At 38.4% G+C, this 23,037-nt stretch overlaps 1 protein-coding gene across 1 annotated transcript in view; it reads left to right on the forward strand.

The window, feature by feature from the left end:
• The window catches only part of OXCT1 (3-oxoacid CoA-transferase 1), a 39,513-nt gene extending 16,842 nt beyond the window's left edge, over positions 1-22,671 (forward strand). Inside the window, exons 8-17 of the mRNA XM_053448095.1 lie at positions 533-640; positions 1,660-1,774; positions 2,397-2,491; positions 2,883-2,931; positions 3,377-3,449; positions 4,145-4,220; positions 12,277-12,366; positions 19,211-19,291; positions 21,334-21,435; positions 22,413-22,671. Of these exons, the coding sequence (XP_053304070.1) occupies positions 533-640; positions 1,660-1,774; positions 2,397-2,491; positions 2,883-2,931; positions 3,377-3,449; positions 4,145-4,220; positions 12,277-12,366; positions 19,211-19,291; positions 21,334-21,435; positions 22,413-22,454 (831 nt within the window). The 3' untranslated portion in view covers positions 22,455-22,671. The remainder of the gene's footprint in view (positions 1-532; positions 641-1,659; positions 1,775-2,396; positions 2,492-2,882; positions 2,932-3,376; positions 3,450-4,144; positions 4,221-12,276; positions 12,367-19,210; positions 19,292-21,333; positions 21,436-22,412) is intronic.
• Positions 22,672-23,037: the final 366 nt, after the last annotated feature.

The following is a 23,037-nucleotide window of genomic DNA, read 5'->3' on the forward strand; positions in this document are numbered from 1 at the left end:
ATCTTCTAAGAACATGTCTATTCCCTCTAGCGTGAGTGTTCTCTGGTGAAATCTGTTTGTCTGTAGTAACTATAGCCATATGTAGTACCTCTCTATGGTATATGCCAGGGGTGTCCAAACTGTGGCCCTCCAGCTGCTGCAGGACTGCATCTCCCATGATGCTCTTTCAGCTAAGGGGCTGGCCAAGGAGTATGGGAGATGTAGTCCTGGAGGGCCGCAGGTTGGACACCCCTGGTATATGCCCTTCGTATGCAGCACAGCCTGCAGTGTTAACTTGTAGCAGATATTTGTTTTTTCATAAAGAGATTTACTTTAAAACCCAAGCTACACATTAAGAATACTTGGATTGTTTGTTCTGAAGACCTAGCCAGTGTATTCTTAGCTAACTGTGGCCTCCAGGTGGCCTTTATTTAACATTTTCAATCTTTCTGTGCGTTAGGTCCAGAAGCATACTGTATCGGATGGGGTCTTTTAAATATTTACATATTATCAGTAATTTATGTATTTTCATTCCTGGTTTTTTTGCTTGCAGGTGGAGGAAATTGTTGAAACCGGAACCTTTGCTCCAGAAGATGTCCACATTCCCAGCATCTACGTGGACAGAATTATTAAAGGTGAACACTTTGAAAAGAGAATAGAGGTATGATATTTATAAATGTGTTTTTTATAAGCTTTGATAAAATTTATAATATAAATATTGCTTTCTTTTTCTTTGGAAATCTATGTTTCTGTTAAAGAGGCCAACATGTTGGCTTCATTTAGAAATGGTAAACCTGCAGATACTTTAATCTGTATTTTTAGTGTTATAACATAACACAATAAGAGTAATTTACCTTGAAAGATCCATCCGGTTCAAGCTTGTTGCTAAAATGTATAATTTATTAGACAAAACAAGGCAAGCGCTGGGATTAGCTAAAGCTCTTTATATGACTACAGCTGGGATTTTCTTTACTTGACTGACGATCCTAGTTGGGAATTGTCTGTGTTTGACTCGGAGTCTCTGGGTGAAGTCCTGCTTCCGTGGGTCTCCATGTCAGGTTCTTCTTTCTCAGGACAGGGGGGTAGTATTTGGTCCCGTTCCCCCTCCCCACTTAAGACTGTCGGGGACTAGCCCCACCTCCATGTATTGCTAGCCCCGCCCCCACACAGCCACTCCTTCAAAAGAGGAAAAACTCCAGGTACCCTACCGTGGGAACTTCCAAAGCATGCTGATGCTAGTCCCTGTTGGCTATGAAGTGCCAAACAGGCCAACGTCTGCAGTAAATCCCACTGCTAATGGAGCAGCAAGGTGAAAATTAAACTATGAATAAAAACTGATTGCAGAATATGAGCAGTGTGAAACATACTAGCCAATTTTGGATTGCAAGCTCTTGTGAACAGGGCGCCCATCTCATTTGATTTTGTGTATTGCTTCCCTGCATGTCGTAACGTCATTAAAATGATATCTTAATGAAATGAGTTGACGTCTTATGAATAAAATGGTCTTTACACAGTGTATTTTTACTTGAAAAGTAGCTGGCGGTACTCTGTAAAACCTGGGTTCAGGTTGGATTTTGACTGTGTGCGTGTTATTTATTTGGGAACAGCACAAATCTGGTACTTTGGGCAAAATCTACCTGTTACAAAATAACCAAATATATTATTTATTCTGTCGAACAGAAACGAACACTGCGAAAATCGGAAAACTCCAAACCCAAACCTAAAAAAGACTCTGACATTGTAAGAGAGAAAATAATTCGACGAGCAGCCCTGGAATTCCAGGATGGGATGTACGGTATCCTTTATTAAAGAATGAATTAAATCAGTGCCCGATATTTGTATTTCTTTACAGGACACCTAAAGAAATTTGCAGCCTTAATAACTCAATGATATAGAAATAGCATTTTACATTCAGTGCTACTGCAGAACTAAGAGGAGGACCACGAGTTTCTATGTACAGCTCATGACTATTGTAATGACAAAGTTACATCTAATTGTATAGCAGTATAAAAGGTAAATAAAGCATTATAAAAAATGGTGGGGGGTACCTGTTTGGGTGTGGATGGTGCTGGGTGTATTGGTGTGCGTGCGGATGGTGGCGTGAGGTGGGTATCTGCATTGTTGTGGTTGGTGCTGTATCTACGTGAGGGTGGTTGTTTCTGTGCGATTGTGGATGGTGATTGGCTGTGTTGGAATATAGTAGGAATTTTTTTTATGATTTATTAATTAGAACAAGATGTGTTTTTCTTTTGTCTGTAAAAAGGTGCACAGTTTTCATCATACCCCAACTTCTTAGCACTTTTTAAATTTCTCTTATTGTGAAATAAAACAAAAAGGCTAATTTAAGCTACATGTCAATTTGGGGAACAGCAGGCATAAAGTTTTATTTTATCTGAACTTAACCAAGTACCTTCCAGCTAATCTCGGCATTGGAATTCCTATGTTGGCGAGTAACTTTATCAAGAAGGACATCACAGTTCATCTACAGAGTGAAAATGGCGTCCTTGGTCTGGTATGGCCAGTCTAAATTTTAGAAACTTAAAGTTTCTATAATTTCTGTCGACAGTCTTCTACTCCTTACATTGCTTAGTGTTATTCTGACTACTCAAAAGAGTAGACATTTTTGTGTCTAAATATACTGCGGGAAGATGCCCCTTTGCGCTGGAATGCCCACACCCTGGGTTAAGACATATCTTTTACTAGATTTGTCGCATCACTTTATTGGTATGGTTACCCTGTCGCTGTTAGCAAAGTATGTTCTGGTTTTCTGTGTTGGAAGCCTTTGTAATCTCTTTAATGCTTACAGGAAAGGGTGGTATTACTTAGAATACTTCATTCTACCTGGAGTGTTTTTATTAGACTTCATTTAACTTGTTTTTCTTTACTTTGCTCTTTTTAACCAGGGTCCATATCCTTTAGAGAACGAGGTTGATGCAGATCTCATCAATGCAGGCAAGAGAACCTATATGTGCAAATGTCCTAATTAATGACGTACTGTATGCAATGATTAGAGAGACCCAGAAAGTAATATCGTAGTCAAAAACTAATGACTTTTATTGGGTGCTATAGACAAACATGTAACATCACATATAAGGTTCTCTTCCTCTGGCTTTAAAATGTTTTTTTATGTTGTAGAAAATGTACAGATTATATATATTATGAAATGGACATTTTAAGATTTTTGTGTGCATTAATGTACTGTCACAGTCAGGGTTATAATGGCATTAATAAGTTTGCTGGTGGATCTCATACATGCAATATCATGTATATATCCTTTTAATTATATCTTTTTGTTTGTATAGGGATACCTTGATCTATATGTGCCCTGTCTCTAATGAGGTCTCATTTCTAATGACATGCATATTTGGTAAAATATTAGTGTTTCACTTCTTTTTAGGTAAAGAAACTGTGACTGTCCTTCCAGGAGCTTCATACTTTTCTAGTGATGATTCATTTGCAATGATTAGAGGGTGAGTGACCAATAGACACCTTTTCATAATGGCCTTATTGTGATAAATATATATACTTTTTTACATTGTAAGTAGGCTAAAGAACATTCTTTGATAAAATACAAAATCGTAAGTTTCATTCATAACGTTTCGCTGCGATTTAGCTTCATCAGGAGGAAATACTATGTTTTTAAAACATAACAAACAAAAAAAAAAGTTTTTTCCTACTTGTGATGCCGAATTGCGTTGAAAGAGACTGCAGGGTGCAGACCAAGCCAGTGCCTACAAGGGAGCAGTATACCTGCAGCTGGTTCCTGGCTCAAGGTCAACAATAGAAACCTAAATGAGAGGCTTGTCAGAGCAAAACACTTTGCTTTGCTGAATTAAGATCATCGGTGGCATCGTTGCCACCTAACTGCCTGTGTTTCACAAATCTAAAGTTTAGGTGTTGAAAGGTTTTAGAGAGTACTGTGTTTCAACATGTAGTGACACACCTTGTTTAGTACATAAACCACATATAAACAAGGTTAGACTTACTCCACCCTGCTTGTTGTAATTAATCTTGTTTGTGCTGCTTATCTGTGGATTCTCCTTTTTTTATGCAGAATTAAAATCATGCAGTGCTCTTCTTTATTCCTTGCTACATCATGTCTTACAGTATTGGTGAGGTTACCCTGTAACTCTTAGCCGTGCCGTTCTGTTTTTCTCTAATCCAGGGGTCATGTCGATCTGACAATGTTGGGTGCCATGCAAGTTTCAAAATATGGAGATCTGGCCAACTGGATGATTCCTGTAAGTCCCACATTTCATATTTATGTCTAATGAACACCAGCTTGTCAACCGCTGTGAGTTCTGAAGCCTAAGGCACAAAATCTAGAGCCTTTCCAAGCTTGAATACAGTTGTAGCAGTAGCAGATTTTTCTTATTTATTGAAGAAGTGACCACATCGTCCATTCAATGGGGTAGTGAGGGAAATAATAATCTATATGTATGACTGTTACAGGCAACATTTTATATACATCTCTGAGATACTGTGTAGCCCTACTTTTTAGTAGGTGGGATTGACACAGTGAGGTTTTATGGGGAGAGTTCATAGACCCCTGCTGCATAAACGGGTGAACGGCAAGGTTCAAGGAAGATTTCGCCAAACGCCCATTCACAGCAGCATAAAATATGAGCAATTCAACCGAATGAACGCATGATATCGGACTGTAATTAAAGGACCGCTCCAGCCCTATTTTCATATGAGTTGCATATTGGAGTCTATTCTGCACTTAAATTGGGAACATGCATTCTTTAGTTATGGAAGTTAAAAGAGGTGTGTAAGCAGGAAGCATACTTAAATACACTTCCTGCACATGTTAGTGGCACTCCCATCGATACCACTAGGAGTAGAAGCACCCAAGCGTATGAATGCTAGCTAAACACTGGTGTGCATCTACTGTATCTTAATATGTTAGTAATCTCATCCCATTTGCCAACAAATGCCAAAATATAACTGTTAAACTGTTCAAAAGTTAACAGGCTCAAAACCTATGTTAAGTGACGGATCTGGCACTTTCCCAAGTCCTCGTTTTACCATCGGTGTAGAATATATAATGTACTGCGGTTCGTGTTCCATTTGATAGCAAAGGAAACCAGATACCTAGTGCTGCCATGATAGATTTCATCTCTTTCTAAAGATTTTGCCACTTGCTTACAGTTCTGCGCGGCTCCTCGTATTCTGCTGCTTCATTTTTGCAGTCTGTGTTACTAAACATATATATATATATATATATATATATATATATATATATATATATACTTTCATATCTCTGGTAGGATATTGACATACTGGAGAGAGTTTAGAGAAGGGCTACTAAAATGGCTAATGGTTTGCAGGATAAGAATTATCAGGAAAGACCAAGGGATCTCAGTATGTATCGCTTGGAGGAAAGAAGGGAGATAAGAGAGATGTGATGGGAACATTCAAGTACATAAATTAATTTACAATGTACAACAAGGAGAAATGTTAGATTTAGGTCATGATCTTTTGGTCGGAAGCTTAGAAGTAATGCAATAAGCTGAAGTGGTTGAAATTAATACAGCTATGGGATTTAAACATGTATTGGATAGGCGTATGCTATCTGGAATCTAAGATATGTTTTTATTCTACAACCATACATGTGAAATATCCCGGTCTGCTGTGGCTATCATAGCTGATTACCTTTGGGGCAGTCTTTGATTTTATGCACCGGGGGGGGGGGGCATACCTTAGTTCACAGATATGCATGTGTTTCTGATACTTTATTGTGCCGTTTTACTGCATTTCCAAATTTACTAATATTTAAGTCTCCTAAAAAAAAAAAAGTGCAGAAAGAATAAATCAATGGGCTTTTTATCCTGTTCTGCTCGCAGTTCCGTTCTTTTCTCCTCTCGCACTGAGCCGACCGATCTATAATAACAGGTTTGTAACTCGTTCACGAGGAAACGTATAGAGCAGTAGGAAGGGTCGTTGTGTCTTTTAGTGGCAGGAGCCAGGAATGATACGTTAGAAAGGCACGTCGTACAGATGTGTTGGCTGGAGTTCGACGCGCTCTTGGCCTGCGGTGCCTGCTCTTGGCCATGTGGGAGGTATCTGTAACACCTGGAGAAGGTCATTTAGTGAGCACAGAGCGAGTAACAATTTCTGGAAATCCTGATGATGGGAAAAAAATGAGGTTTTTTTATTAACTTTCTTTAGCTTTATTTTTTTATATACATTTATTTAAAATCATTGTATTCAAGATTTTTAGATCTGTATTCTGGGCTAATCTAATTATGTTGTGTTTAGCCATGAGCAGCATTTCAGTAGCTTTTTGTGGCATTTGACATTGCTTTTTTTCCTCCACACATATATTTTTAGAGACCCCCTCTCTATAATGACCTGTGTCACCGACATAGAAACCTTTGTTGCGTTGGAAAAAAACAAAGTCCTTGAGTCGTAAACAATGACTCGGATCCGAACATTGCATGCATCTGATGGGAGGCCAGACAGATGGTGCCGTTTGGCTCGTCGGCGTAACCCGCCTTGCACAGATCCTTCAGGTCCTGCCGCTTTGTCACATGCATACATCACCAAACCAACTTGAACACCATTTATAAGATATAAATTGCCAACGTGTAGACAAAGCAAGGGCACAGATTTCATGTTTCTGCTCTGATTTCAGTGGCAAGCAGAACAAAAGCAAATGCTAGTTTGGCTGCCTTTTCTTAGTGGTTATCAGAGGTCACATTAGAGCAATCAGCGCTCTAATTATTATTATTTTTTTAAATTATACATATTTTGGTTTTATTTGCAAGCCAAAATGCAACACGGAACAATGCGCCAAACCCTTAGAAGAAGACATTCTGAGGATCCAAAACATCTTGTAATTCTCCGTGAGCCGAAATAATGACTTTCCCTCTTGTTGTATGGAAATTGCGATTGCTTATAAGCACGACCTCTTTGACTAACGATGCATTGGATCTCCTGGACTTGTTGCTGTCTTTTGAGCAGACTATTTGAAAACGTATAAAAATATTAAATGTGATGAATGTGATCCCACAAAGCCCCCTAGAGATTCATTCATATTTATATTCTAGAGCGGAGGCTCTGCATACTCCAGTAAATCACCGGATCGCTGATGGTGAAAGCCCTGCAGCTAATGAATAATACATTTCATTGTATGAAAGATCCGTTGACAATTTTGATGGTTAACACTGTTTTTATTTCGCAACGCGTTGACCTGATCGCTGTGGCTCAACCTTACGAGGCGAGATTAGGATGATTGTAAATACGAGACAGATCGGGTTTGGTCGTTAATCGGGTCAGAGGGAACATTACAGGCAGATCAGCTGTAAGTTATTGATTGCCTGAAAAGCCAATTATTTGTTAATGGGCGATGTCATGGCATACACTCTTATCAGCCTGTTGTCGTGATGACTTCAGAGGGGCAGCCGTGCAAGGACACTGAAGGATAGCTCCGATATAATTATAAAGCTGGTGAAAAGTATAATGAGTTCTATACAGATTCCGAAATTCTCTATCCTGGGTTTGGCTCAATGAAAAGAATGCGTTATTGGTCATTAAAATGATGTGTTGTTAATGTCTTGTCCCTTAGTGACATATAAGCTGCATATGGGACTTGTTTCCATGTAATAAAAATCCTGTTATGCCGCTAGATCAATGTTTGTTTCGGTTACTTTGCGATAGGAATTTTAATTACGTGCATAAGAGCATGTATGGTAATTGTTAAGATTTTGCCGTGTAACGGTGATGAGCTGTTGCTGTACGGCAATCGATATACTTGTTTTTGAACTTGTTGCAGAGTGGCAGGACCAGCGTTATCTGAACAATTTTCTATCCCAGAGGGGTCTCCCTTCTCTGCCCCCCCTCCAAGCAAAGGCTACCTGTACCAATAAAGAGCAAACGGCAACATAATATAGGAGGGAGAACTAAATGGGAAGAAATAATCCCATGGATCCCATGAAAAGAAAGTCTAGGTAGTAGGTACCTTTTCCCACATTGTACATAATACATAGTACTAACAGTTACATCAGTTTTATTTCGTGTGTGTGTGTGTATATATATATATATATATATATATATATATATATATATATATATATATATATATATATATATATATATATATATATATATATATATATATACATACATATGGCAGATTGACTGTGAGAGGTAAGAATCGGTAGACTGTACAGTAGGTATCGGTGAGAACAGTATAAAGTGCTGAGTATGTGGATGCGGTTTAAACATTAGTACTTTAAGATAAAGCCTATCGAACGGTTGGACTGCCAGGGATCCCACCGATGCTAGCAGATGACATCAAAAAGTATCTTGATTTTGTCGTGGTGGTAATTCCCCTTTTTCTCACGGATGCTGTGTTATTGGTGGGAGAACAAAGTTGCAAAATGCTTGCACATTTCTAATATTTATATATTTTTAATTCAATTAAGAGTATGTAAGCAAACTCACATGGGAATGAATTCCTTAGGGAATTACGCTATTCATTATCATCTTATGCGTAGAATCTCATACTTCCTTAACTGTATTTACAATCAGGGTCTACTACACTTTATCTGAAATTAACCCTTATTATGCTGTACTCCACATAATTTATCTTACTTCAAAATGAAGCAATGTAATTCTCACTCACCGGGTACCGTTAATTTGGTATATAGCACCGCTGTCGCTGTTCTGATGTACAAATAATGCAAATTCAAGCAATATATCAGGCATGCCTTGCGGTTGGTGTGTGTGTGGTACATTTTCTTATATTGCTTGAATTAGCATTCTTCATCAGTCTTGTGACTATATAATTGTTTTTGCTAAAACTAGGCATTCGATAAAAAGGCGAGACAACTTTGCATCTTTAAAAAATGCTTGCCACCCAATTATCAAAAGGCTTCCTGCAGAAAGTCACAAACCCGCGAATGAAAGATGTCTTTTTAGTTCATGCCTGAACGTGCGGCTCTGTGACACGAGGTCAGTTGTATTTCGCAAAGTTATCTGTTTCCTGGGACTCCAACACAGAGCCCCGATCTCGCAGTACTTGTACAATACAAAAAGGAGGATTACAGACAAGATCAATCATGAACAGGTTTCTAAACCAGAAGCAGTGAAAACTCCAACAAGATAATTGCTTTCAGCCGCCGCTTGGGAAAAATATAAGCCAAGCATTTATCATGTTAGTGCCGCAGTTCCAACGCTTATCCTCCTTTTTAAAGCCAAACAAGATTCCCGAAAAAAGCTTATTCAGAGCGGCCTGTGCATATTTTTCTGAAAGAGAAGACGCTGCGTGTAACTCGTAGACACATAAGTGTTGCGTACGGCAGTGCGGGATGAGAGAATTTGACAGGTGTCTGCAGGCAGGAGTAAAAGAACTCTTAAGAGTTATGTACAGCCTCCTGACGTTGGTCTTATGGCATCCCAGAGCTGACCACACTGTAAGACGAGCAAACGCTATGTCTCTGGTATTATTCAAGACTTTATGTACATATAACATTTTTAATTACTAGTAACAGATTAAAAAATTTTCTGGGGAAAAATAAAAGTTTCCTTTTATAACCATTTCTAGTCTTTTGGAGAACACAATGTTTTCAGGCAGATGCATATTATCCATTAGTATGTGTTTGTGTTCTGCTATGTGAGCCCAATCTACTAGACAAACACCCCGACTCCTTAAACTGTCTGTGGGTGACCCAGCCAGCCAGACACATTGGCTAATAAAAGTCTGAGGAGGTACTGGCTTTATTAGATTGCCGTAAAGAATCTGCTCAGTGGAGGAAGGAAAGTCACCCACAATATCTATTAACCAACAATGGCCGCGTCTAGCTCTTCTGTTAAAGAAAGATTTTTTTTTTTAACCTACATTGCTCTTTACCGCACTATATTTTATAGGAACATAGAAGTTGATGGCTGATAACCATTTGGCCCATCTAGTTGGTTGCCGTTTTTTCCTGATGTAAGACTCCTGACCTTAATCAGTCTTTGGATATATCTATGCTAATTCTATCCATATTTAACTGTCGTAAGCTCTACCGCTCCTGATGGGAGGCTGCTTCATTTACCTACCACCCGCTTGTTACAGTAATTGCTATGCATTTTATTTCTACTTTTAAAGTAGAAAAAATATTTTAATCCATTGGACTTAAATTTTACAGCAAGGTGTGGGCCCTGGACAAGAAAAAGATGGGTAGGTCGTGTGTAGAGATTAAGCTGCATAGGTGGAGCTCGCTTACAAATTACATTCTTCAAATAAATACACACAATCCTGCTTTATAATATAGATCCCTTAAACAAAAATATTACTTTTCCCTTTTGCCTGCTGTCTTCTCATGTCTTTGTAATAACATGAAAACTGTGTTAGACCACTTAACGAGTACGAGTGACATTTAAATTCTGCAAAATGTCACATACCATAACCTAATGTAGAGTCGCAGAATAGGACTGCGTTGATTGAACTAAGACCGGTATTTTATTCAAGCTGGTCTGTATTTAGAATTCTTTTCTCGAGGGGAAATTATACATAAATTGCTGATTTGTAGTTTGTAGCTTTTGCGTTAAACTATACATTACAGGATCCTTGCTTCGGTGATAATTGGTCGCTGACTAATAAAGTGCCGGGTCTGACCAGCTACTGGCTGTGTTAACTGGTAGACTTGTACACCCAAAAGCCGAATATCAGTGTATTTTCTGGAGGAAGTTTTTTCCTGTAACGGTAATTAAAGGAATGGTTGTGCGCATAAACTGTTCAACATACATATGTTTTTTCATCCTTTAAAAACTATTTTCTTTGCGATTAAGGTGGCTCTGTTCAGAATGGCATTGTTTAAAAATATAAGGCAACATAAGAATCAAGAAAAAAAGTAGGGGGTTACAGCTTTTGGCCATACTTGTGATTTTTCCCTGCTGTCCTAATTGGCTGCGTCCTCTCCGATTTGTTTTATTACATTTCCAAAACGATGACCCTTCCAAATCTATAAGTTATTATGACATGCTTACAGAGTTTGTCATCCGTGCAATTTTGATTTTACATTTCATTTTTTTTTGAGACATTTGGTGGTTAGGAATAAAATGTTTTATTAGTTTCCCCCCACTTTTCTGTTTTTATTCTCTCGTTCTTTATCATGTCAGTAACAATGATCAACTGTATTGGGAAAAAAAATAAGCTTTGCGAAGTCTCAAACTTTACCGACCAACTGTAAACCCGTGTTTTCCTTCTCCGATGTGCTAACTTTCTTGTCGTATTTGGATTTATTATCTTTTTATTCCAAAAACTCTCTAAAGAATACAGTGTTTAATGCCTTATGCAGCCAACTGTCGTTGTGAAAAGATGCACTGGCATTAATGTGAAACCTCCTTAAGGATACAGGATTATGCTTTCAGAGTGAGCTTAAAGTTCTTTGTAAGGTTCTTGACTAAGTGTCCTGCAGCGGAATCATTGTCTTCCAAGCCTTTGCTTTTGAAGGAAATGAATTCCGCAAAGAATGTGTTAGTGATTCAATCTCTCTCGCTGAACTTGCATAATCTTTCTGGTCATCCCGGTCAAAACAAAGACTAAAGCCTTACGGTAATATTTCCAGCAGTAGTAAAGTTGGATACTTAACATCTATAAGTTTTGACAAAGAATTTAATTTTAAGTAACATTGTTTCTCATCACTAATACTTCCACAGAATGTATGCATGAGTTGTGTGTACGTGATTGTGTCAAGACTAAGTCCTCTCCATCTCTAGGATGGAGACCTTTTGACTCATTAGATATTGGGACTATAACACACATTATCATTTACTGTTGTCTCAGCTTAATTGGACACTCCAGTCATCCTGTGCGGTTCAGTAACTGTGATAGCTGAGAGTCCCCATTTATAATTTAATGTTTTAACCCCTTGTGAATGCAGGAAGGGATTCTGTAAAACCTCTCCATATAGATTTCCTGTCCCCCAGCTCCTAGGCTTGCTCAGCAAAAGAATCCTACTGTACAAAAACATGTACAGTATGCGCTCTACCAGCCAGCTCTTAATATGCATTGTTGGTTGGTTGGTTGGGCTGTTGTGTTGTTTTTTCATCAAAAAGAGACCTGTTTCCTCTGGCATTTATTTTAAGATCGAAAATATATGTAGCAATGGAAAACCATCTGCACCTCCCAAGTTACTACAGGCAGAAACTGGATATTATGTACAAGTGACAAATTGGAAGCTTAACAGCATTAAAAGTGTTCTATTTTATGCACATGATGGTGTTATAAGAAGCTTTTAATGATCTAAGCTAATTGTTGTATTGTACAAATTGGCTCACATGATTAATGAAAGTTTGTTGTTACAGGGCAAGATGGTGAAAGGAATGGGGGGTGCCATGGACTTGGTGTCCAGCTCCGGAACCAAAGTGGTGGTCACCATGGAACATTCAGCCAAAGTAAGTGGAACATTTCCATTGCAGTGAAAAAGATTTGACATCATTTATCTCTCGTGTGGATATGTAGATAGATACCATATCATTAGAATTACAACACTGAAATTGATGCCATACCAGTTAGGGCGCCAACAGCAGATAAGTCAAATGCTGGGAATATGTATTTAAAACAAACGTCTCGTGATTCCAAACATAATTTTATTTGGGACTTCCCTGACTGACCTATTTGTTGTCTGACCTAAAGGAATTTTGAGTTCTGATTAATAATGTGAATATCTTACCAATACGCATTCCCCTGTCTGTGTCAGTTGAGGAAGAGGGGGTGCCAAGCGGCTCTACAGAGTGTTTCTCATAGGCAAACCGCATAGTGGTGTTAGATTTTGAAGAATCAGAAGTTGCAGGTTATAACAGTAATGTCTATTTTTTTTCTGAAAACACAAAATAGAAATTGGAAGAAATGCTATTTGATGTTAAAATGGATGTTAACACAACATATTGACAAATTCATATGAACTATTGTCTATTTTTGTATTTGTTGACAAGCACATTAAGACAAATTTTAAGTGTTCCAAGTTCATAAAAACTATCTTGCACTAAAAGTCTAGGAATCCTAAATATTTTTAAACATATGGTGTTTTTCATATTTAAGTAAGTTTGGATGTATCTGCACCTCGATATTGAAACAAAGTGCGGTTAAAACTTAAACCTTTCTTACTCGGGAGAGCTACTACAATATTCAGATCATTTAAATAAATGTCATTTTTACTCTCTTCTTAACCTTCTGTGCAGAACGTTGTATTTATTAGGGTTAAACCCGTGGCCAATGGAAAGGCCAGAGAAGGGCTTTGCGGGATCCCACCGTATTGCATGTGCAGTGGGGCTCTTAACCTTCGGCTGTCTCCAAGATGCATTATCCTAGCTTGTGTCGCCTCCGTAAGCAGAAGGGACATGTTCAGACTACTAATTGCTGTCTCACTAGACAGATTAACTTGTCTAAAGAAAAAGGAAAAAATATATAAAATCTCTTGGTTTCTATAAACCAGGGGTCTTACCATATTCTGTTACTAAATGTTACATTTATTTTTTCTTTCCTATCCCAGCTCTCGCATAATACAAAGTTTTTTTTTTTCTGGCGGCGTTTATTCTATAGGCATGTGTTTAGTTACAAGAACAGACGTTTTTATCATAGAGTTTTTGTGACAAACTATTGTTCCTTAAACTGTGAAACTCTGGGTTTTGTGTAGGGAACGTCACCCGCAAATTACACGCAATGTTGACTGTTATGTCCCCTTGTAACCTAATTTCTATTCTTATTCTATGTCGGTGTAGTGTTCACCAGTCATACTGGTGATTTTAATAAAAGCCTCTGTGTGTTTAAATTGTTGGTCACCAGGAAGACTCAGACTCAGGAGTGTAACTTAACCAGAGATGGTTTATTCTGCATAGTAATGTGGTGGCCAGTTACTTTAACACCCTTCAGTTACTGTACACTTAGCCCAATGTAAAATTACTTCCTCTCTCTAGTAAAAATCCAAAATGCCAGCTCAGGTACCAAATTAAAATGTTACCTCACCTTTATTTGGGTCTATAAAGCTAATAGGACTCAGTTCCAAGTCCTAGCAAAAGACTTGATAAATATCCATTGTAGCGCCAGTTCACACCAGATGAACACAAGGGGATGTCCAGGCAAAAAGTAAGAAACTTTATTGTAGTCCATAGACCATAATAAAAGTATTGCGAGAGAAAGTCGGCACATGGACTCCAGGCTAGACGCTTGACATGTTCAGAACATAAATGTGCTTATTCCTAGCCCAATGGACTGACCAGCTGCCACCAGCGGATGGGGCTGATGGTGTTGTGGACGGGACTAGCCCCAATGCGTTGAAATTGTAAGGGGAATTAATGAAAATCGTCGGGCAGTGGGATGTACCTAAATGCTGCTCCCGCTACCCAGAGAGTGACCAAGAGAAGTGGAGCTTCACCCGGAGTCTCCAGACAAAACCTGGAGAGTTCCCAGGTGTGGTAACATTCTGTTACGAATCAAAAAGTGACAGGCCTTTGTCCTTATCTGCATGTCTGCTCCAAAATACTGAAAGCATTGAACAGATTAACCATCCACAATGGTGATGGCAATAAAACATTTCTCCATAAGTAATTACACAGCAAGTTCTCATTTATTTTTGGAAGTACGATTGTCTGAGCCCTATGCCTCCAGAAGCCGACCAGACATGTTATGTAGCTGGGGCCCCAGTGTATTACTGATGTTACCTTATCTTTCGTCGTTTTATGCTTTCATTTACCGGAATTATCCATTCATACATACATTAAACATGCTCCATTTCTATAAACTGTGTCTCTTCAAGCAATCATTTGCGTTTAAAGATATTTCTCTGAGAAATTGTGCACCTTAGCAACCCAAAACTAAGCCCTTAAGTGTTCATATTTGGAATTCAGATTACCTGCCGATTAGCCCCAGAAAGAATATTCAGAGAACACATAATTTTTTTTCAGTTTTCTTAAGATATCTCATCAGATTCAGTCTCCTTAATAAACGCACATACAATACTACTTTAGTCCATTTAATTATAATTCTCCCATCATGTTTCAGCAGTGATATATGCATAAATACAGTAAAAGCTATTGACCATTCTAAAATTATAATCAGCCCCCAAATTTCAGTAGGTTACTGTGCCCCACAGGTGATGTCACATATGCATGCGCTAGAATGAATTACAAGAAATATCAAGCCTGAGACAAACACAGCCACGGGAAATAAAGCTTTGATACTTAATCGCTCGTGCCTGAATAGCTAAACTCTGATGGATATGTTATTTGGGTACTGCCTCGGCTGTTGCTAAGGAAACTGATCATTTTTACAATGCTTATCTTGTTTCTGTGCTCAGAATAATGTGATTAACCCTTTGTGGGCTAGATGGGTAGGCAACAAATTGAAGGTCAGGAAGCTGAGCCGCGTACTAGTTTGCAAAGGTTAAACGCAATTTAAGAGAAGGGGTCAAGGTTAAGTATTGGTGCTTCTTTTTGCCGTGTTACATTATGGTTTTATGATATTTTGTATGCCTTATGCTATGAAAAAGAATTAAAAAAAACTCCTTTTGTAGAATATATTTTAATCCATGGATTTGGAGCAAATATCATAATTTGAATCCAGTGTTTGCAGCTATTTAAAGACATTTTTATTTTTGGTTTATTTAGGAATCCCGTAACCCTCCCCAAGAGCAAACGAGTTGTCTAGACATTGATCCTTTGGTTATTATGCCCAGAGAGATTTCTATTACCTCTAAGTGATGAGGCCCATGGCAGACGCTACATACATCTGGGGTTGTTGATTCTCTTATATAGAGAAAACTGTATTTCATGTCTAGGCTGTCATCATGAAAAGAGTAGGCATACCAGTACGTGGCATGTAAGGGATAGATTGTCATCTGTCTTTAAATTTTAATAAAATATACTTTATCAGGAATTAAAATTGGATTTTTTTTCCAACCAACAGAGAAAACCAAAGAAAAATAGTTCTTTGTAACATGGTGACATTAAGTCACCATAGAATCTTAAGTTTAAATTAATACCCTTTGTTAGGTCAACACAGAAAAAGATGCATTTCAACTGGGAAAAAAAGACCCCAGAAGTCCCAAAAACTTATGTGACTTCATCTTGTTGTAGGAGACGGACAACGAAGCATGCATACCCAAATTACCGTATTTGCTCGATTATAAGACGACCCTGATTATAAGACGACCCCCCAAAATCTAAATATTAATTTAGGAAAAAAACAAAAAGCCTGAATATAAGACTACCCTATAGGAAAAAAAGTTTTACTAGTAAATATTCATGTAAACAATATTTTCATATTTAATAAAAGCTATGATTGAGAAAAATATATATTTTTTTATTTCCTTTTATTTGCAAACCTGCCCCCCCAGTTATGTACATCTGCCCCCAGGGTTGCCACTCTGCCCCCAGAAATGCATTATACCCCCTATTTGCCACTCTGCCCCATGATGTGCCTTTTAACCCTCTATATGCCAGAGTGGCATATAGGGGGTTAAAGGCATATCATGGGGCAGAGTGGCATATAGGGGGTTAAAAGGTATTTCTGGAGGTATATATATATATATATATATATATATATATATATAACTGCTAACAGCAATCACACTGCTATCAAGCCAAGGCAGCCAGTACATGCTGGAACCTGAGGATGATAGGAGTGTGAGTACAGCCTCCCTATGCCATGCTACCACCACCCTTACACATCCATACTAACACACACTCATTCACAAACATTTAAATACTCATTCATTCCATTAATCACACATACTTCACACATTAATCACAAAAACCCTCCCCCACCCCCTTACCTGAACTGCTGATCTCTCACTCGAAGACTTCTGCAGGGGCCCGGCTGTGCGTGCAACTTCTCTGGCCCCGCCCCCAAAGGAAGGAGGGGGGAGGCAGAGTTATGTGACACGCTGCTAGCTTCTTGTTCTCCTGCTGCTCGCGACCAAACCCCGGTAAGTAGCATGGCCCCAGGGGACATTTTGAGGTCTGATTAGAAGACGACCTCAATTATAAGACGAGGGGTATTTTTCAGAGCATTTGCTCTGAAAAAAACCTCGTCTTATAATCGAGCAAATACGGTACTTTAATATGCATTCTTTACCCAAACAAACAAAAATATTTGCCGGGGAGGGGGGCACCACCACCTCTACTGTCCATTATTGGCACCAGTTCTTTGGTTACTTGTAGCTGCCAATCACTGACACGAAAACACTTCCATTAAAACATATGGGAACACTTTCTGCACATGTTTTTGGGGTCTTGGGTTGCACCCCCTGGCACATGAGCCAGTGCTGAATCTTGGCGATGCTAAGTAGGTGACGCGTTTAGCATATGGATTGGTTCTGAAGAATCCCTTCATGCATTCGCACTGGTAGAAAGGAAAAAGTGTGAATGATGGCTCAAGTTTCCCTTTAAGATTAAACTACAGCTAGGCTGCAAACCTCTCCTTTAGTGAATACACTAGTAAATTGCTGGCTGGTGCATTTAACCTCTTAACGACCAATGACGTGGGTCTACATGTACGTGCTTAAAAATAAGACAATTTCCTTTAGTTTTTAAGCACAAACACGTAGATCGTTTTAACTACACAGTATTCTTGAGTTTTATTATTATTCAACACATACACAAAGACACTCATATTAATTATAATAAATATACATCTATCTTAATTATTTGTACAATTAATTATATGGTGCTCTGGTTCCATTATGTGTTTTAGTATTTTCTATAATTATTGCCAGGTAGGTGACGCTGGCAAAGGATTTTATAACCAGTTACTGGGTTAGTGAGTGATCTCCATTTTTATTTTGTGTTTTAATTTAGCTGAAATTATGAAAATCCATCCTGCTGTGTTTTGTCAACTTATTTGTGTCAACAAAATGGTGATCAATGCTGTAATACATTTTGCCAGATTACATCAAAATTCCGGTGTTAAGAAAAACAAATTATCAAACTCGTAATGATACATTATTTACCCAGGGCAGATTACATCAACATTCTGAAAGATTAACAAAATCATATTGATACTTCGCTTAGCCGTAATAATGTCCTGTCAACATCAGATCCTCCTTGCTGGTGGGAACAGATGATCCGACATTTAAATAAGATTTCAAATTATAATGAAAGCGCATCTCGGATTTAATTTGTCAAAGTAATCAAGATTAATAACTAAGCCAGATCGCTCAGCAAACCTATGGTACTTTTTGCTTCATGAAGTCGAGAATAAATAAATAAAAAAAGCTGTCCAAAAAAATTCAGAAGCCAGTTCTGCGGTTACATATTCTGCTGAATTTATTATCATTTCTGGTGATTTCAAAATCATCTGACCTGATATTCAGGTATCTTAACCTGAATATCAGGTCTTACAAATTTAGCATTTACTCGGACATTGCAAACTTGTTCAGGAAAAACTAAGCTGCGTTAATAGAAACATAGAATTTTATAGCTGGTAAGAAACACTCCAGTCCATCTAGTTTGCCCATTTTTTTCCTTATGTAAAGACTCAGACCTTAATCAGTCCTTTGTCTCATCTTAGATTAAGGATAGCTGTATGTCGCCTCTATCTCTTCAGATATACTGTTCTATTTATCTACCATCCTGTCGGTAAATGAAAAGGTGTTTACATTCCATCTAAACTCCTGACTCTCTAGATTACGACCTCTTGTTCTAACGTTTCTCCTCCTTTGAAATAAACTTCCCTTCTGTACTTTGTTAAAACTCTTAACATATTTAAAAGTTTCTATCACATCTCCTCTCTCTTTTGTCCAAACTATATGAGATTGTTGCCTTTCCTGATAATTTTGTACCCGGCAAATGGTTCAACATTTTTTTGTAGCCCTCCTCTGAACTCTCTTCATATGTCAATATCGTCCTGAAGATGGGGTCTCCATAACTGTACGCAGTACTCTAAGTGAGGTCTGAACCACCTCTCTTTCTGCTACCAAAGCCTCTATTTACAACCCGGCACCCTGCCTGCATTATTCTGACACTTTATTTCCGAAGACTTAAAGATAAGAAGGCAATTCAATAACTACTCTTAAGTCTCTCTCCTGTTGTCACCAAGAAAACTGGGTCCCCAATGCTATATTGTGCCTTCAGATTTTTATGTCCCAAGTGCATTATTTTATATTTATCAACATTAAACTGCAGCTGCCAAGTTTTCTGCCATTGTTATAATTTACTTTGGATTGTTCCACTAGGGCTTCTAAGGATTTCTCTTAATTTAAATGTTTCCAAACATAATACGACCTTTTGTGGTCCATTACAGGGTGGTGCCCACAAGATCTTGGAAGACTGCAACTTGCCGCTTACTGGGAAACAATGTGTGGATCGTATTATTACAGAGAAGGTAAGATTTTGGTTTTTCTACTCCTGTTATAATATTGGTGTCAGGTTATAACCTTTATTACATTTATTTAAAAGTATTTAAGGGGGTATACTACAGCAAAGAAAATAACAAAATCTAGTATTCAAAAAGATATATATTCTCTAATCCCTCTTCAATTGAATAGGGTGAGAAAAGCCATTGATTGTACGGCAGCAAAAGCTATAGAAGTTATTTTAGAGAGGGGAGTATATTTCCAGAGGTATAGGATTCAGCTTCACACACAATTTCAACCTTTTCCATGCCTACTTAAAATAAATAGCATTTAAGACTTTTAAGCACAGATTAGAATGTCTGGATTCCCAGCCTGTAATTAGGAGAGATCCTAAATATTACCGTATTTGCTCGATTATAAGACGACCCCCCCCAAAATCTGAATATTAACTTAGGAAAAAAAGAAAAGCCTGAATATAAGACGACCCCAAAGGAAAAAAGTTTTACCAGTAAATGTTAATTCATGTAAACTATTTTTTTAATAAAAGCTTTGATTGAGAAAAATATTTTTTTTGTTTTTATTTCTTGTATTTTCCAACCTGTCCCCCAGTTACGCACATCTGCCCCCAGGCTTGCCACTCCAATATGGCACTGTGGCCCATGATATGCCTTTTAACCCTCTATATGCCACTGTGCCCCATGGTATGCCTTTTGACCCCCTATGTGCCACTCTGCCTCCAGAAATGCATTATACCCCTATATCCCATTCTGGCATTTAGGGGGTTAAAATGCATATTATGGGGCAGAGTGGCATATAGGGAGGTATAAGGCATTTCAGGAGGTAGAGTGGCATTAAGGGAGTTAAAATGCATTGTATAGAGCACTCTGCCTCCAGAAATGCCTTATACCTCCCTATATGGCACTCTGCCCCATAATATGCCTTTTAACCCCCTAAATGCCAGAGTGGCATATAGGGGGTTAAAAAGGCATATTATGGGGCAGAGTGCCATATAGGGAGGTATAAGGCATTTCAGGAGGCAGAGTGCTCTATTAAATGCCCCCTTAACGCCACTCCAGAAATGCCCTATGCCCCCATTTAACACACACACCCTATATCCCCATTTAACTAACACACACACACACTCTCTCTCTCTCACCCCTCTCTTACCGGTGCTTCCAGCCGGGGCAGCGGGTTGACGTCGCCTTCCGCTGCAGCCGAAAGGAGGTGGAGTTGGCAGCGGGGGTTTGTATGCGTCCGTCGCGTATACTTTCCCCGGCTGTCAGAGATCAGGGGAGCTCTGATCTCTGACAGTCGGGGGAAGGTCTACGCGACGGACGCAGACAACCCCCGCTGCTAGCCACACCTCCTTCGCCAACCCGCTGCCCCGGCAACACAGCAGGAAGCACCGGTAAGTGTGTGTATGATTGGGGGGGGGGTAGACAGGAGGATCCAGGTCCCCTGCAGCGGTGCGGGGGATCTGGATCTTAGTCTCCTAATCAGATCTCTATTTGAGGTCTGATTAGAAGACGACCCCGATTAGAAGACGAGGGGTATTTTTCAGAGCATTTGCTCTGAAAAAAACCTCGTCTTATAATCGAACAAATACGGTAAGTCCGGATAACTAATCAAGTTGCAGGGATGGTGAATGTTTGTAGGGTACATTCATTATTAGATTTATTTAACTATTCATCATTACTTTTAGGAACTGCAGCAACTGGTAAGCTAAGGGTAATTAGTAAAGCCTAAAGTTTTGTGCGTCTTTTCTGTTTCCTACTACACAAATGCATCCATTTGGGGTCTGTTTGCTAAACGGGGAATTCTGTTTCAGCTCATTGGGCTCACTAAACAGTTAAGTGTGTGGTCCCAATATTGGTATTGTGATTTTTAAAACTAATGTTCTAATGCATGCTCTATATTCAAGATAAAGAAACTCTATATTCTTAGAGAATAGTTTCTCTTGGTTCTCATCCAAAAATATTCTAAGAATTATGGGTAATAATTACATTGATTTTCATACTGACTTTTACTTCCAGTCTGGTAATAACCAATTGTTTAAACTCTCATATAATAGGCTGTCTTTGATGTGGACAAAAACAGTGGACTGACTCTAATTGAAATTGGCGAAGGTCTTACTGTGGATGATATAAAGAAGTGCACTGGTTCTGACTTTGCTGTAAGTAACAATAGAATTAAATTGGCTTCTTTCTCTTTTTTTAATGTGTTATTGATCATGAAGGGACCACATTCAATCACACATGATATAGAACTCCCATGTCCATCTAGACCATTCCAGGATTGTAGAACATGATAGCCGAGAATCCAATCCTAAAAGTAAAACTGCCATTAGACAACCTTTTGGTTTTCTATTAATTGTATGTTGTGACTGCGGAGAGATTTATTGATAATTATTAAGTGCTAATAGGAAGGTGGACAGCATGCCAAATATGCATATCGAACATTATCAAAGATTTTATATTTATACAGAACGGGTGGTAGATAAGTGGAACACCCTCCCATCGGAAGCGGTGGAGGCTAATACAATTAGGTAATTTAAATATGAATGGATAGGTATAAATCTATCCTGGACCTAAGATAAGGACTGAGTAAGATTTGAGTCTTCACATCAGGAAAATGTCAGACTGGATTTGCTGAATGAGGCGTATCTGCTGTCTAATTCTGTTTCTTTGTTTCTATATATAATTTATAAAACACTTGTGGTAATATTATTATGAACACAAGTTCAGCATACCCCTCTCAAATAGGGCTGGGATTGATTGTAAAATGAAACTGTCACCTCGACTGCATTAACAGACAAATGCTGTGATCTGTATAATTCTGCATTCTATCCCCTCTCAACCCACCGCAAGCATAAGCAATTTTCTTTTCAACAAGAAGTGACAGTTCTCTCATCCCTTATCATAGTAACACGGTAACATAATAGTTCCCCCAGGCTAGCAGCATTGAAGGTTTCACTTATCTAAACCTCGCTCTAACCAGCTGCGTGCGGTTACCTCGTATAACGCAGGCTTTTGCGATATGGTAGCTTCGCGGTGACGGGTATAACCGTGGATATGCGTTACGACAGCACATGCAGATTTGGAACAAGACCTATAACGGATACCTTAGATCTGTTTTGTTCTTGTCTTTCAGATTTCTCCAGATCTCAAACCGCTTCAGCAGATTGTTGATTAAAAGAAGATTCAAAACCAATTCCTAGAAACTGCTCCGTGAAAAAAAAAACATATATATACATATATTTTATTTTTTTTCTTGCAATTTTGCACCCTTCCAAGCTGACCAAACCTGGGTAATAGGTCAATTTCTTGTAGCACAGGAGAACTGTAAAAAGCGTAATAATTGTATTAAAATAACAAAAGTACTTTTATGGTCAATAAACAGTTTTTCTGAACTATTCTGTGTTTTATTTAGGGCATATATTTGTAAGGCTTTTTTTCTTAGTCATGTGTGATTACTGAATATCTAAGGTGACGTATAATCATAAAAAATGTGTGAATCAGACAAAAACTGCAGTGTGGTTTCTGGACAATAGCTTGACTCTGACGGTTTCTGTAAATTTGATTAATGGGACTTTACAGTGCCCTTTAAATATATTTGGGTTATGGACACATCAAATATTCATCAAGTGTCAGGGAGGTTGCTGTTGTGTGAAAAATAAAGTACACCCTCTTTGAAATCTATGGTTTTACATATCCTGACATATCAATCATCTGTTCCTTAGCAGGTCTAAGTTATGCAATTTTAGGATTTATTTAAC

Source organism: Spea bombifrons, chromosome 1 (assembly GCF_027358695.1).
Source record: "Spea bombifrons isolate aSpeBom1 chromosome 1, aSpeBom1.2.pri, whole genome shotgun sequence".
NCBI classification, from domain to species: Eukaryota; Metazoa; Chordata; class Amphibia; order Anura; family Pelobatidae; genus Spea; species Spea bombifrons.